At 45.5% G+C, this 16,077-nt stretch overlaps 1 protein-coding gene across 10 annotated transcripts; it reads right to left on the reverse strand.

Moving 5' to 3' along the window:
• Positions 1–848: 848 nt before the first annotated feature.
• On the reverse strand, positions 849–15,766 carry LOC139810590 (uncharacterized). Of its 10 annotated transcripts, XM_071774270.1 has the most exons (5): positions 15,633–15,766; positions 15,276–15,417; positions 12,228–12,270; positions 9,717–9,998; positions 849–5,527 (listed from the first exon to the last, which is right to left on the reverse strand). In XM_071774270.1, the coding sequence occupies exons 3-5, from the start codon at positions 12,241–12,243 to the stop codon at positions 1,242–1,244; spliced, it is 4,584 nt and encodes a 1,527-aa protein (XP_071630371.1). In that variant the 5' UTR covers positions 12,244–12,270; positions 15,276–15,417; positions 15,633–15,766; the 3' UTR covers positions 849–1,241. The 10 variants fall into 10 exon arrangements, 4 of the variants coding, with proteins under 4 accessions (XP_071630371.1, XP_071630373.1, XP_071630370.1 ...); XM_071774272.1 differs by lacking the exon at positions 15,276–15,417 and having other exon boundaries at positions 849–5,524; positions 15,633–15,762; XM_071774269.1 differs by lacking the exon at positions 15,276–15,417 and having other exon boundaries at positions 15,633–15,762.
• Between the last annotated feature and the right edge of the window lie 311 nt (positions 15,767–16,077).

Here is a 16,077-nt window from a genome sequence, read left to right on the forward strand (position 1 = left end):
AAAAAATGTTGAGAGAGAAAAAGTTGCGAGAAAGGGAAGTAAGCGCGAGCCGTCGCGCGTGTAAGACGCGTGCGACTGTTTTATATGCGGATTTTGTGGCTCGTGGCCAACAATAAGTAATGCGCGCATCGAGCGGAGTAACGGAGGAATAACCGATGCGTTGCTCGGTGTTCTCTATTTCTTGCTGGTGTTACACTGGATCTCCGCGTTGCTCGACTTTCCCCGCGCACGTGCCAGGAGCGAGGCGATCTTGAGCGAGAAGAACGAAGAGTGATGCGTCGCTGGACACCGGCGGCGGTGACGATGGTCGTTGAATCGATCTGCACTACCGTCTCTCGTAATGGACGAAGACCATGTATCGGCGTCAATCCCGCCGTGGTTGCACGAGACGCGTTGCCTTTGCAGAGAGCTTATGTAGCTTCGTGTTCAGACACGGCGTCGTGAAATGTTTCTGTTCCTCAAATATGCACCTTCTAATCAGATTTGTTAGATCCTAGTATATAGTTTAGTACGAAAAGAGCTTCGACACGAATTTCAAACCTACTACGACTTCAGCGATCGCAAAAAGATCGCGAGAATTGCACACAGCAAATTAAACTGTAAATCTCTCAAGCGTATTAACGTAGCTGTGCCTTTAGCTTCTCTTCAATTATCTATGAAAGATGATTAAATCATAGATAAAAAATCATCACAAATCATAGCATCATATGGATTCTAATAAAACACACGGCATTTTGTATAAAATGCAGTTAGATAATACTGAATTCACTTTTATGAAGAAGGTACTGTAGGTCGTTGCCATTAACGTCGAATAGTCGAAGCCAACTTGGAAGGAAGTAGAGGATCAGTTAAACCTCAAAGAACAGTTATTCTCAGTTAATGTTTACAGAAACAGTCTTATGAAAACAAGTAACCAACAATAATCGTATGCAAACTCCTAACGTAAACAGTCTGATTAGAATTAACCGGCTATGTGCGCGACGATGCGTCGTCCTGGATGACAGTTGTCGACGGCAGGCCATGCGAATCAAAGTGGGCAAGATCACAGTTTAACGATCCACGTTGTCGGCCGATTACGTAGCACGTCGAGATTAACGTAGAATCGTGTTCTTATCACGATGTTCAGCTCTCACACAAAGAGTACTCTCGCAAAAGTTCCGAACGGACGCCGCTTTTACCGTCATCAAGTCCCCCAAGTGTACATCGCGTCGACACTATACAACACGATGAGGATCGGTCGATCAGAAATGAAGATCGTCGGTCCTGGTAGCCTCCTCGAAGATGTCATCAAACACCTTGTCTACTTCGGCACTGTTGAGGCTCGCCACGGGAATCTGTGGTACCGTCGGGATGGTCAGACGCAGGCTTTCGTCACATATCCCCGGCATGGTGCGACTCCTAGACAGACTGACAAGGCCCTTTTTCGTTGAGTCGCGCGACGAGAAACGTCTACCTTTCGAGTCTCTCGTATCCGCGGTGCCGTCGTTCGCTGGATTATCGAAGTATCTGCGTATCTTGTCCTCCATCTTCTTCACGCTATCCGAGGACGAAGACGCCTCGTACTGCTTCTTCATCTTGAAGGACGACGGCGACTTCGGCTTGGGCGGTTTCGGAAGATAGGATCCGGCGCCAGCGTGGGCTTGCGGCGGTAACTTATCCTGTACCGGGCGCGACGGAGCGTGATGGCCTTTCGAGATTGCCAGCTGATGCCACGACTCGGACTTTGACAGGACGATGGATCTGGACGGCCTGTTGGTGCAGGACACGAGATACTCGTCACTGGAGTCCATCGCGCCGCTCGCGCCGTTTGGGATCGGCGAGCGTTCCTTCTGGATGGGTTTCGATTGGCCCGGTTGTTCGTACTGTTCTCTCAGAGCGGTGATTCGGTTCTTCGCGCTGAATCCAGAGGATGGTGCTATCGACAGCAAACCAGTGACGACCGCTGGTGGCTCTAATCTTCTCGGCGGCTCCAACCTCCTCGGCGATTCCAACTTCCTCGACGGTTCCGATCTTCTCGGCGATTCCAATCTTCTTGGCGGTTCCGATCTTTTCGGCGGTTCCGGTCTTTTCGGCGGTTCCGGTTTTTTCGGCAGTTCCGGTCTTTTCGGCGCCTCGGACGCCTGGAACCTCAGAGGTTGATTAAAACTGTTAGATTGATGAAAACTGTTAGGTTGATTAAAATTGCCAGACTGGTTCACGACAGACGTATGATGATCAGTTAGTATCGCTCGCTCGTTCTGCAACTGACGAACCAGGCTCTGCTGTAGCATGTTGTGTCGACGTATTTCGTTCTCGGTCGTAATGGTCTCGCTACTGGTCGGTTTGGGATGCGGCCAGAGCTGCGAGGGTGACAAGGACGAGGCTGGTGACGTTCCAGATTCCAGTCTGGCTTCATCGAGTTGTGCCGTCGGAACGTCCGCAGACGCGACAGTCGCGATCGCACAAGTGTACCGCGTGACGACGCCGGTGTCCGCGCTGATATCCTGATTTTGGATATGCTGTTCCTCTGGCAAAGCGTCGTCGCTTGTACATAAAGGATTTTCTTTGCCAATATCATGCGACACGCTCGGCATCCGATCCTCGAACGGATCCTTGTCGGATTTAACGCACGGGATGTAAGTCGGATACATTTGAGGTCGATTATCAATCGATTTAGGCGAGAAATAATTTTCACATCGCGGACTCGTTCGGAGGATCGGGTCGCGCTGTTCCGGCAACTGATGACCGGATATCGCTTGAAAAGGAGCCTTCTCCGTCGAATACGGCACGCAAACGGTGTCTTCCTTGACAAGATCGCACGTGTTCTTGCTCGCTAGGGGCAGAACTTCGTTTCTCGAAGTGATATCAGTCGTTACGGCATAATTCCGATTGTGGTCCAGAACGAAATAGCTCGGATCCGCGGCAGGATGATAAATCAAGTCTGATGTCGGAACGACGTCATTGTATTGAGGAGTTATCCAGTGTTCTTTGACTTCCACTTCCGGCTCGTTATGGGTTTGAACGGACACGTTATTGCACGCGGACGGCAGCCCCTTTGCGACCCTAGGAACCACTTGAAACACGCGTGCCTCTTCAGGATGACTGTCGTCGTTGACACCCGTCTGTACGGCCACGGACGAGCTACCTTTCAGCATCACATCGATCGGTGCGTTCCCCGCGAATGTAGTTCCAGACGAGTCCTTATCATTGCGCACCGTGACTAACGGTTTAAACACATCCTTCTCGCTGCGGACAAAATTGTGATCAAATTTGTCCCGAACTGGTTTCTCAACCGCGCGATGCGGCTCGCTCGGACGATACTGAACCTGCGGTCCTTTCTCGGGGAACATCCTGAAGGAAATCTTCCCGTCTACCACGCCGAGCTTCTCGTTTAACGGTGCCAAGTTCTTGCGATGCGCGTTCGAGTGTTCGTTGTGCCTGCGAGGATCTTCGATACTCTTGACTTCCGGAGCAGCGTTCTTGCCGATGAAGGGCGCGAACTGCTTGCAGAACAGCCGATAATCGAGCCGTCCGTTCTCGGTGACCATCTTGTTCGATTTGCCTTCGTTTCTATCGTGCTCGATCCACGGCGGTCGAGGGAAGAGAGATTTCTGGGTATTCTCGTTTACGTTGAACGACGACGGTTGGGATTGGTTGCTATCTCGGTCAAACATCCTGGCTTTTTCACGTAAGGAATTTCCAGATGGTGGCGCGTTGTCCCTCTGCCAATGATAACCGGGCGGGGACTTCGGCGTTTGTGGCTTCTCGATCTTTCGAAACAGCGACGAAGGCGCGTGTCTGAAGCCCGCGTCCGGCTGCGGCACGTTTGCATTTGCGAACGGGAAGCCGTTGTGTGCCGCGCCGCCCCCAGTCGGCGTCTTCTTACTCGCCGGAACTTGAGGAGACGTTTGGGGCATATCCGGGATGAAGCGTTTCGCGACATTTTGCAATCTCGGTGACAACTTGTCGGTATCGTTCGCGGACGAGGACTTGTCGAAAGCGGTCTTGATGTTCGAGAACCGACTGTTCCAATTTTCGTTCGTCTGCGACATATCCGCCGCCTTGGTGTGGCCGAAGGGTTTGACAAAGGCGGGCGCGGCGTTGTACGCTTGCGATTCGTTGTTCCGGCTGATCAACGCCAGGAACTTCTTGTCATTCTCCGTTCTAGGCTGGAACGACGGAACGCCGAGATTAGACGCGTTCGCGGCGATTTTATCACCCACGTTGATGGGCCGTCGCAGGACCACGCAGCCGGGATTGTCGTAGCCGAGACTATCGGCCTGTAACTTCAAGTAGCTCGGTATGTCGATGGTATTGGCGCGCTTGATCTTCGACTTCTTCGCCGCGAACTTGTTGCTGCCGTTGTTGTTGCACTTGCCGGCGCTGATCAGCTCCGCGCGTTGTCGAAGCGCCGCCGCGAGTTTCGTCACCTGACTCTGCTCCTCGCTTGCCCTCTTGATCGCGGTTTCCTCGTCGTCGCTCACCTTCTCCTGGTAACCGTTAACACCGTCCCGTCGGGTCTGACGCGTACTCGTCTCATCCGCCGTTCTGGGTGTGATCGCCGGCCGATCCGCGTAACCAATCTGCGGCGGGATCAGCGGCCGATACGCACCGGTGTCCTTATTCCTGTCGCGCAACGACTGACGCTGATTAATCACGTCCTTCGTGTATTTGTCGTGGATTTCCTCCACATGCGGCCTCTCGCCGCTCGTCACGTTACGCGACGCGGCCAGCAGCGGTTCAGATCGTTCAGCCAGAAACACCTGATCGTTCAATCTCGCCAGGTCCGTGCTGCTCTGCTCCAGCTGCCTTCTCGCGCGCGCGATCTCCTCGGCGGAGACGCCGATGGTGTGTCGGACGGGTCGCCGTCTTCGTCCGGGCGGCGCACCGCCGCCCTGCGCCGCGACGTCGGTCGTCTTGCCGCCTTCGTTGCTACCCGATTCTCTCTCTTCCGCCGGCACCTGCAGCCGCGACAGCAAGCTCGAGACCAGTCGCAGGAGATGTAGCTTACTCGTGGGATCCGACACGCCGCCGTGCTTCGCGAGCGTCGCGACGTCCGTACGCTCGAGCGTCTCGCGCAAACGGGAGAGCGCGGTCTGGATGTCCAACAGCAGCAGATCCTCCAGGAACTTGAGCTCGTCCTTCCTCGACACGGGCACGTCGTGGTTGCAATCGTGGTCGCAATCGTGGTCGCTGCCGAGTAACGCCTGTTCCATAGAACGGCGCGCGCAGGATCGGTCGCCGACCCCGTTGCCGGGCACGACGAGCGACGTCGCCGTCGGCTCGTCGCCGCCTCGCCGGCAACCCGCTGCCAGGGACAGTTCGAGCGCCTCGCGCAGACGTTCTACCAGTACCGGCAATGAATTCCACTCACCGACTGCCGCACTGGGACCGCCGCTGACGCGACGCTGCTGTCCGTCTCCGGTGCTGTCGTCGACGGTGGTTGCCAGTGGCACCCCTACGCCCGGTTCCGCCTGCCTCGCGGCTACCCCCGACACCGGCACGCCGTCGTCCGACGACGCGCTCCTCGTGACGGTCGCCAGCTCTGCTGGGGAGAAACAGACCGAACGATATCAGGATTATTCGCATAATCACATTGAGTTTATTTAATTAGATTATTTAATTTTGATTCGAAAAGTTTTCAATTAGAACAATTATCGCGTTTTTATCGTTCTTTCCTACACATGTCAGTTTTGTTATGTCGCTGGAGATTATTAAATTAAATGTATTCAAAAAGTAGCCAATAAATTTTAACGATTTTCATCTATATTGCATGTATGTAGGTATATATGACTGGATCATTATATAATAAAGATAAATATTTTTAGCATCCCTAATATGTAACTATAGATAGAGTTTATACACTCCACATTTTTATATTATAATTATATGCACTGTAATATTTAATGAAACAATGAGTTGTTGGCGGATAATTATATAAAAATATTATATAAAAGTAACGTAGGAATAAAATTACGCTTTTACGCAAGTGTTAAAACCATACAAAAAATACCTACTATGTTTTCAGACTACGTGGAGAAAATATACCAACGGCAAAATACTGCTTCGCTAGTCGAATAGTGGAAAAAAACTCACTGCTTTTCTGCCAGAACGATCGCTATTTTTAATCCGCGATTGAAGAGTCCGAGCGTAAATCTCGACAAGTGGTGCTTCTCGAAGACTGAATTATGTACATTAGATTACTCGCGTCGGTGAAATCATCGTAAATACGTATACCCGTGTCTTGCTGCCAGAATTTACTTCACAACGATTTGTCGTTTAACAGAGACACGATCGTCGTCAAGACACGAGATCCTCCTCCGAACTTCCGACATTTATTTTCGAAAGCACCATCAATGTCACGCGCTTTACGCTCGGATTACGGTTGTAGCATATATCGCGCGAGTGACAAGAAGCCCAGAGATTACTTAAAAAAAAAATCAATTTTTAAAACATCAACGGCAAAATATCGAATAACTGAAGAAATAAGCACTATTCCGACATTCGCAGAATTGAACACTATATATTTTCCTATCGGAACGCGATCGCGTCAGTTTACGAGAGAGATCCGTAAATTTTGACAAACGCTACTCTTTCACGTTTAAACCGTAGAAAAAGAGAAAAGAAGAAAACGCGTAATTTCCACAGATTGACACTGTGTTTTCCAACGTAACTCGCTTCGCGCTCGCTTATCGCTTCGCGAAGAGACACCGCGCTGCCGAGACCTCGCACGTCGCACGTCCAGCCGCCTCGGCACGTCTCTCTTCGGCACGTCAACGCGTCGTGCGTTTTAAGAGCCGCGAGAGCCGCGGGAGCGGCTCGCGGGACGCGCGAGGCAGTTTGTTAGAACCATTGTAAAACAACCGGTTTCGCGCGCGACAATCCGTCCCGCGCGTCCGTCGTGTCCGCGAGCTTCGATACCTCGGACGTCGCTCGATTGCACCGTTAATCTTCCTCCCCTAAAGGGATGCGCAACCGCGGGCGATCGAACGACGATCGCGCGGGGCGAGAAAAAACGCGAGGAAACCCGCACAACAGTGAATTTTAACGCGCGGAACTGTCGAAACACCAGTATTTTTACCCGGTTGCGATTGTCTTGCTACTACTGCGAAGCGGACGCGCGCGATTTCTTCGCGATTCTCGCGAGGAGAGAAGAGAGCAGAGAGAAAGAAAGAGAGCGGCTCGCGCGAGCGGAGATCGCGCGACCAAACGCGCGCGCTGACCGGCTTCGGCTATCGCGTGTGCGCGCTCGCTTTATTTAAAACAACGTACGGGGATTCTCTCTGCGGGGATTTATTTTCGGTCGCTCGTTCGACGCCTGTGCAGCTGCTGTGCGAAGCGAAGCGAAGCGAAGCGGGGCGAGGCGAGGCGAGGCGAGGCAAGGCAAAGCGCTCGCGCGTACGCCGCGAAACTACCCGCGTGTTATACAAGGCGAAGTCGTCACAAAGGTCCGAAAACGCCCGTGCGTTTCTTTATCGCAACCGATTTTGCACAGTGGGTATAACCGTCTAATAACAGCTGGCCCGCGCCGCATCTGCGCCATTAATCACGTTGTCGCGTTGTTGTTGCACCGTAATGCAACCACGTGTGTCGTCTCGAATTTTTATTTTTGGAAATGAAGGCGTTGTAACAGCAACGATTGCGAAATAACGTCAGATGAGACTGCCTGGCGCTGATTTGACAAAAGCAACGCTGTCCTCGTTTCTCTCCTTTACACGTCAATAGTATATTCGAAACTTCCGCGTTTGCTCGATCAAAAGTATATAGTTAATTATAAAAAATAATCCAGAAATATATTCCATTTAATCCGTTATTTTGTTGAATGGGATAAGGTAGCGAATGTGCGCACAGATACATAACATTGGTTGCACCCCAGTTGCTGCGTTCCACTTTGCTCTATCCGCCCATTTCATTTCTCTTTCCGGATGGAAAAGCTTTCGTAGCGCAGCCTTCTTTTTGCGGATTGTAAATATGTCCGTATCTATCAAAAACATTTTTATTTGCCTGACGGAAGCGAGATCGCTTCAAAATTGTAGCGACAATACAGATTTCTCGCTTTAGACATTCTTAACACGCTAACGTCTAGCCAGTGGTATTTCTCTTCTACTGGATCTTCTTTGTGCCAATTTTTCTGCTCTCTTTCTTCCCACATTATTTTATCTTCTTTTACTCCGTTCATTGTCTCAGTCTAAGTGTATTGCCTATGCTATTTCGATATTCTTGTCTTCCGCCTCTCCCCCCCCTCTCTCTCTCTCTCTCGTTTCCGTCAATAATTCTATTTTTGAAAGCGCCATTAGTCTCCGTTGTACGTAACGATATTTCATATTCCGAGAATTTATATCGGGCATTTCCATTGTAGTATCAGGTAACTGTGTAATTGTATATCGCCGCGAGAGCGTAAGATTTGTAAATAATGCGGGAACCTGTAGCGCGACCGAAATAGTTCTCGCGCGTAAGAAAGTTTAGATTTCCTTGAAACATACCGCGAAACGCAGATCCGCGCTGTATATCCGCGCCGAACTATCCGCTGACGTCGCTAGTCAAATAAACGCGCGAACGTCTATGCGAATAATGGTAGCGCTAACGCAAACACCCGCCGATGACTTGGTGAGCGACGCCGATTGGTTCCGACAAGCGCGACGGGATAAACACGCCGCGCACGTTCTACGCGGTGCGTGAGCTTGTACGCAATTTCTTTAAGATTAATAGAATTTCTATTTTAACTGGCGCGAGATGTCTAAAAAACGACGAGCTTGATTTCAGACAAATTTCCAACTTTGCATCAAGGTGGTAAGTGAAAATTAATTTTCCTTAGCTGAAGAGTCAAACCGGCGGAAGGCAACAGCTAGAATCTAAGTTCTCAAGAAAACGCGAATTAGTCCTCTTAATTGGCCAAGTCTAATCAAATTGTATTGTTTATCTAGATTCAGCGCGCTTTAATCCCCCTCCCAAGTTTAATTATACCAAGGTGTCTAATGTTGGAAGGAGGTAACAAAAACAAGATGGCACAAGATCAAATTTTCAAATTCTCAGAAACCGGAGAGTGTGCCTGCGCACATTCTAGCGCACCATTTCAGCGATATACTTTACTACAACGTATCATTATCCTAAATACATGTGGGATGATACTCCTTCCAACGTACCAAATGTGTTACAAACGTGTAACATTTTCGAAATTTTTTTAGCTCTTTTGACATTATACTAAATTTCATGGATCAAAAGTAAGTGATACAAATTTGTAGATTGTAACTCTTTTCAAACTATAAATACATTAATGTGATATTGTTGTTTGCATTGCTGTTTTAATCGCTTTGTTTTAATTGCGTAATATGTATCATATCGAAGTCGTGTTGAATCTCGCAACACTTTTCTGGGAAAAATAAAGACGGAAATAACCCACTTTGGGGCCCACGATTACGCGTAACTAAAAATCGTAATTAGCTATTCTATCTATTTCAAAGATTTTTAAGATATACTAGTCAATTCTTTCAATTAGTTCTGTCGATATTCAGTTATGTAAAAATAATTTTCATTTAACCAAAATGTTAATTAGGATTACGATATCCAAATAATTTGATTATCTAAAATCGTGGGCCTCAAAGTGGGTTATATTTTTCCCAGATGGAGCTTAATAATATCCTCACACAAATATTTTCATACTTAAGATTGCTACGTTCTCGAATTCTCTCTGTACTTTTTGGTGCTTTACTTGATTGATCGAAGTGCGCATCACTAACCTGACGCTGGCGTTTCTTTTTCTTCTTCTTCTTGCGTTTCTTCGCGATTCGGCGTCTCTTTCGCTTCTGTCTCCTTAATTTCCTCCCGTTCTTTCTCCGTTACTTCTTCCCGTTCCTTTTCCTCAACTTCCTCTCGTTCCTCCTCCGAATCCTTCGTAGATGATTTTTCCGATAGCTCTGAGCTATCTGATTCTTCTATCGTGCTCGCTGCCTCCTCATTGCTGACTTCCGCTGTTTCCGGAGTCTCATTTTGAGTGTCATCCTGCTCCTCGTTCTGCGAATCTGCGAAAAGCGAGTTGAAGATAATAATCGTTTCGGCAATACAAGCGCACGTATACGTTAATCGGAAAGAGATGAGAAGCGATCATCCGCAATGAAAGATGTCTCTTTTCGATGACGAATGAAAGCGCAACGGCGCTTGAAAGATTAAAGTTTTCGATGAGTTAGTCGTAAAATTTTATGCGTCATGACAGAGAATGCGTGTGATGTTCGACAATATGTTCATGTTTCAGAATCAAATCCGATTTTTACGTAACTCAAAAGAACTGATAGTTACAACAAAATAATTTAAGATGCAACGATCTCTCATTATGTTTTTTAAAATTGTGGTGGCCGCATGTGCCCCTACCAAGATGGCATCACACTGTATAATTAACCGCGCGCGAGCAAAACGCGCTTTCTCGCGAGCGCTTGACCGCGCCGACTAAAATATATAAACAAATTCGACAACAATACTCATTACTCATTGCCCTGATCGACGTTCTCACCGATCTCATAGAACGACAAGAGCGAGGCAGGCATATACTTACTTGTGGAGTCTCACCATCGCAACTCGCAGAGAGTCGCATGATATTTTTGGTGGCATCCTCCAATGGCAGAATATTTAAATACGCATTTCAAAGTAATGCCTGGCTATCTCGCCAGGTGCGAATACTAGTATAGGTAAAATGTCACTGAGAGATACTGGATTATATTCACTTGATTTAGCCTCGTTACATGAACTCTATATGGCTCCTCAAATAATTTATTATTATCTTAATAATTTATATAAGATTAAGTTTTGTGTCCGTAATATTTGCTAATCCATGCGCAATTATTGAAATTATTAGAATCGGCGTAAGAAATAGCATTTCCCAGCTGATGCTTAATCCAAATTTTGCGTTGTGATAGAAATGATTAATGCCTGATGAAAGCCGATCGAGATAATAGAAGATGGGTAAGATGATAAGCGAGATGGATAAGATTGTAATATATTATATATGTATTACATATGGATTACATGTGCCTAGTATGGACGCGATCTTTCTCAATATCTGAGAACAACGCTATTTTCACGTTAGAAATGCATTTATTAATCGAACATCGAGCACCTTTACAGCCAATGGCAAAATATTGAAGTACGCATTTCGAAGAGTATATTGGGAAAGATTGTCCATAATAAGAACATGTAATTCACATAGAGTTCACGTAATGAGATCAAATCAAGTGATCGAGTTTTAGTATCTCTCCGTGACATTTTATCTATACCCGAGAAAAAATGGACTTATATAATTATATAAGATCATATGTAATTAGCCATACATAATTGAATTCTAAAACTTACAGGTTTTAAGATATTTGAGTGGATAAATTAAAATGGCACACCCTGCATATATACAAAGTGGCAAATACTGTGATGCAATATAGCAACCTATTATTATTATCTATTATAGTAGATAAGTAGGAAATTTCAATCGCCATCAATCAGAGAGACACCAAAATCAATAAGTACATTTTGGGATTAGTGTCGTTGGTCGTTGCATGATGATGGGGAGGAGTATGGTTGAATGAAGGGAAATGATGTATTGTTGCCGAATTTGTTTATTTAGTCGGCGCGGTCGAGCGCTCACGAGAAAGTACGTTTTGCTCGCGCGCGGTTATAATTAATGTAGTGCCATCTTGGTAGGGGCACATGCGGCCACCGCAAAAAATATTCTAATAATGTAAAGCATCATGTTTGAAAAAAATATCTATATAAAGTGACGGGATAAAAATGTTGTAATTTGTTATTTTTTAAAATCTCAATTCTATCGACAAGAGAAGAATAAATAGATGATTCTTATTATTTTTTGCCGTTTCAGAGAGGCAGTGTTTTATAAAGATCGATGACGTAGCTCGGCGAACGCTTTCTTGTTAATAAACATCGTCAGTGCAGTGGCGAACACAGCGGCATTATGTATGTATATCGCGGAGATGCGACAGGATGTAAACTGTTTGCATCCCCCCAGATGAGGCAGTAGACAGAGGTACGTTTTGATTGTGCGAGAATGCGGTCGTCCAGAATCTTTTGGTTAATACGCTCTGCATTCCGTTACACATTACGTTGATCATATTGAACATTACATTTTTTTTGCACGCATACGCTGAATTACGCTCGGTTCCCCCGTGACTTCCTCCACTGACACTCGTTTATCTATCTACGACGATACTCAAGCAACATGGTCGTGACAGAGCTCGTAAAGGGGCCCTCACCTTCTATTCCCGACATTTCGGCAGCGCCGCCTCGACTGGACGCCTGGAAAAGTAAACACCGCTATTAGGAAACGATAATATTTGCAATATTTTACCTTTTCCTTACCGATAATGCGTATTAAAGTAAAAAAGATTCTTATCTAGTTGCCATTTTATTTAAAAATATCGAAGAGAGCCACAAGATTCTTGATTTTTCCAATTTTCAATTTAAATGAGCTCGACGATATGACAGATTCATTTTAATTCGACGCTTACAATGTAAAGCGATATCCGTGTGTTACCTTACAGGATAGTAATTTTACCTGTATATTTCTTTCTTTAAATTATAAACCAAAATTTATTACGCGTGCTGTGTATGTGTTATGTGTCGTCGATTTTGATGAATACGTTATATTCTTTTGTCAATTGATAAATTTACGAAAAAAAAAACATTAGGCGACTTCGATTTTAAGATTTAATTCAGAGATACGCATATTGCAATGAATCTGATATCAAACCAGACACGCGCGCGATACGGCAGGGATCGCAATCGGATGATTAAAGTTTAGCCGATCACGTGGAGCTCGCGCATCCAAACGGCCTACCTTCTTCTTTGCGACGTTCTCAGATTTGTCCTAAATCGTTCCCAGATCGAGAGATTTGCTCAGGAACAACAGAGGCGGAAGAGCGAGATCGAGGAGACGGTACGCACGACACGCGCGTGGTACACGCGGTACACGCGGCGGCGTTCGTTATAACTTATAACGAGGCATCGTCGGCACTTTCGTGGCTTTGAGGGCCGTTTCGGCGCGAAAATAGCTTTGACCCGTTTTTCGTTATATACGTTCGGAAATTGGGAAGAAGCGGGCTAGACAGCGCGCTGATTTGCACGCGGGACGACCATGATAGGTAGGCGGTAGTGGCGATCGCGGTGTGTGCCACGAGGTCGCATTTTATAAATAGGCCGGGCGAGTTGCAGCGCGTAGGTAGACGCTATACCGAATGCTACCGCGAGGAAGTACTCGCGTTTCGCTCGTCACGGAGATTCCTCGTCGAGATCTTACCACGCGCGATCTTTCGAGCTCGAACGACGAATGAATGGGATCGTCGGAGGGATCGAACGAACGGAGGGATTAGAATTTCAATTGAAAGAACTTTGTTCGTGTCGACTTGTTTCCTCCCATCGCGGTTTACCCTATCGATTCTTTTGATTGCGCTGAAAAGTAATTAAAAGATTTCGCGCAGTGATATCTAACTCATTGTTTGAAAAATGGAAGAAATATAATCATTTTCTGATAAATTTAATCTGCTCAACATTTTTAGATTAATTTTTTTTAATATTTGAAAAAAGAGACAGATTGGGTTGTATCGAATTGTCCTCTTATTTTGTTTGGCAAAAAGTTCTCACGAAGCTGATAGAAATGTAGACAGGCGAACGTCCAAAAGACACATACAAAATACTTAAGACTTTTGTTCACATATATATATATTTTTTATTTTAAATTAAAAGCTAATATCTGTTATAGAATTATTATGTTATATTATAAAATTCACTTTGATAGTATTCATTGTTTTTTTTTAATCTTCAATATAGAAAGAAAGAAAAGAAACAATCAAATTGATACAATATTTTTATTCAATCTTTTTCAATTCAATTGCTTCTTTTCTTTCTCTTTCTACAGATATTATACATATATAATCTTGTTTGTTTCATAAATTCTCTCTCCTCTCGAAAGACAAGTCAAGTGGTAGTTTGTTTTTTATCTTGCCTGATAGTTTCCTTTACTCTTTCAAGTAACTTGTTATTTGATTTGATATACCGCTTAACTTCCTTTACCCAGGATTGTTCGTCGATGCGTTCGCGAATCGCATATGTTTGATCTGACTTCAATTCGATTTCAATCCGATTTCCGTTCCTATTTGCCGTTACCAATGTTACCATGCGTTTCGATCGCGCAGCCCGTGACTTTTAGTAAATGATTCTACGTGGCAGCACGCCAACGATCACTCTACCATCCTGTTGCTTGAAGCTCTTGCCGACTCACGAAATGACGGCCTCGTCGAATTTTCGCTTCGTCGACGGTCACGTATTTTCGGATACAGGAATGCAGTTTCCGTAGACCGCGCTCCCGTTTTCGGACTTGGTATAATTGCCGAAAATTTTTCATAAAAGTTTCATAAAAGTGAGAAATCGGAATCCGCAGGAAGAGAAACGTAACGTCTTAAAGAAACGTTCAATGCAAAGCCTATTAACTAAATCCTTCTTAATTATGCATTCTGAATTATTTCGATGCAGCAGGATGGAGATGTAATTATAAATATAACTAACGTTTTTTTAGAAAGATTCATAACAGCTAAAATTCAATTTTTATTTTCTTTTTTATATTAAAGATTTAAAAAACAATGAATACTCTTAACGTGAATTTTATAACGGATATTATCTTTTTATTAAATATATTATATGAAAATGTCAAATGTTCTGGAATCTGCCGATACACCACAGAAAAGTCCAGGAAGCTGTCCCTAGACACACACACACACACACACACACACACACACACACACACACACACACACACACACACACATATATATATATATGTATGAAGAAGTTTTAGGTATTTTGCGTGTTAGGTATATTGTGTGTTTTGCCAGAAGCGGCGACGCATTTGGAGTAAAAATAACGTTTATGAATGCCAAACTGTTCGTTTGCAATATGCAAGACTTCCGAATTATTTCTGTACGTTTCTCGTAATTGGTTCTTATCAAACTCGGCATAAAAAAAATCGGTATTTCAATAATGAGTTATCTTCCCCATTGTCCACATCATGATTCAATGATTAACTCTTTTGAGATTTCCGAATGTATGCACCATTAAACATTTCCAAAAGATTGACATTGAAAATTAGTATAATTAAAAGTATTAAAACTAATCTGCATTGAAGATACATATGTATATCAAGACAAAAAAGCTTTCTATAAACATATATACTATCTCCACATGGTCTAATGTTATTCTTTTGTTCCTTGAAAGAATTTAGTAATTATTCAATTCTCGTTTTTATTTACCTTTATTGCAACAGACGCACGCGCAGCAATACTCTAATTTCACATAAAATTTATATTAAGGAAGAGCGAGGATAATAAATTTTTCGCTTCAGTCATCATAACAACCAAATATCTCATCCATATATCCTCTTCTAAAAATATTCTGAAAAAACATATAAACAATCATACTGAGGAATTCAGAATTAATCACCGATTTTACGAGAATGTCTATGTCTTTTAACAACTGCAAAATACAGTCCAAATATTGTCACCAATTGCCCGATCATGTCCGGATTGATTACTGTTGCGGAAGGGTTACCGTTTCGCGGGAAAATGCGGAAAATGCCAATGATCTCCAAGAGGAAGGGCTGATTTTACCTTTAAGGATCGGAGGACCAGCGTCGCGGGTGGCAGTAGGAGGCCCAAGCCCTCGGGAGACTGCAGCGAGCGCGAGCGGCCGTCTCGCCACCACCGAACTCTCGTCGCTCGTCGTTCCGGTGGTTATTGCTGGCGGGAGCCGGGAGTCGGGAGCCGGGGCGGTGGTGGTGGTGGTGGTGGCGGCGGCCGACGGCGCTCGGGCGCTGGACGATGCTCCGCTATCAACGCCGCCGTTTAAAAGCATAGCGTCACCAAACTCAAATTAGACGGCCCGAAATAGCGGAATTATTGGCGGCGGTGTAGCATAGCCGGCTTGGACACGGCGATCACGGCATACCGCGGTACCCGGCCTCGGGGAACGAGCGAAATACGGCTCCCCGATACCACGCTTCCGCTACCGGGATGTGCGTCGTGCGACTCGAAATGCGACGACGCCCGACGGTCG

The sequence above is a fragment of the Temnothorax longispinosus genome, chromosome 3 (genome assembly GCF_030848805.1).
Source record: "Temnothorax longispinosus isolate EJ_2023e chromosome 3, Tlon_JGU_v1, whole genome shotgun sequence".
Taxonomy (NCBI): domain Eukaryota; kingdom Metazoa; phylum Arthropoda; class Insecta; order Hymenoptera; family Formicidae; genus Temnothorax; species Temnothorax longispinosus.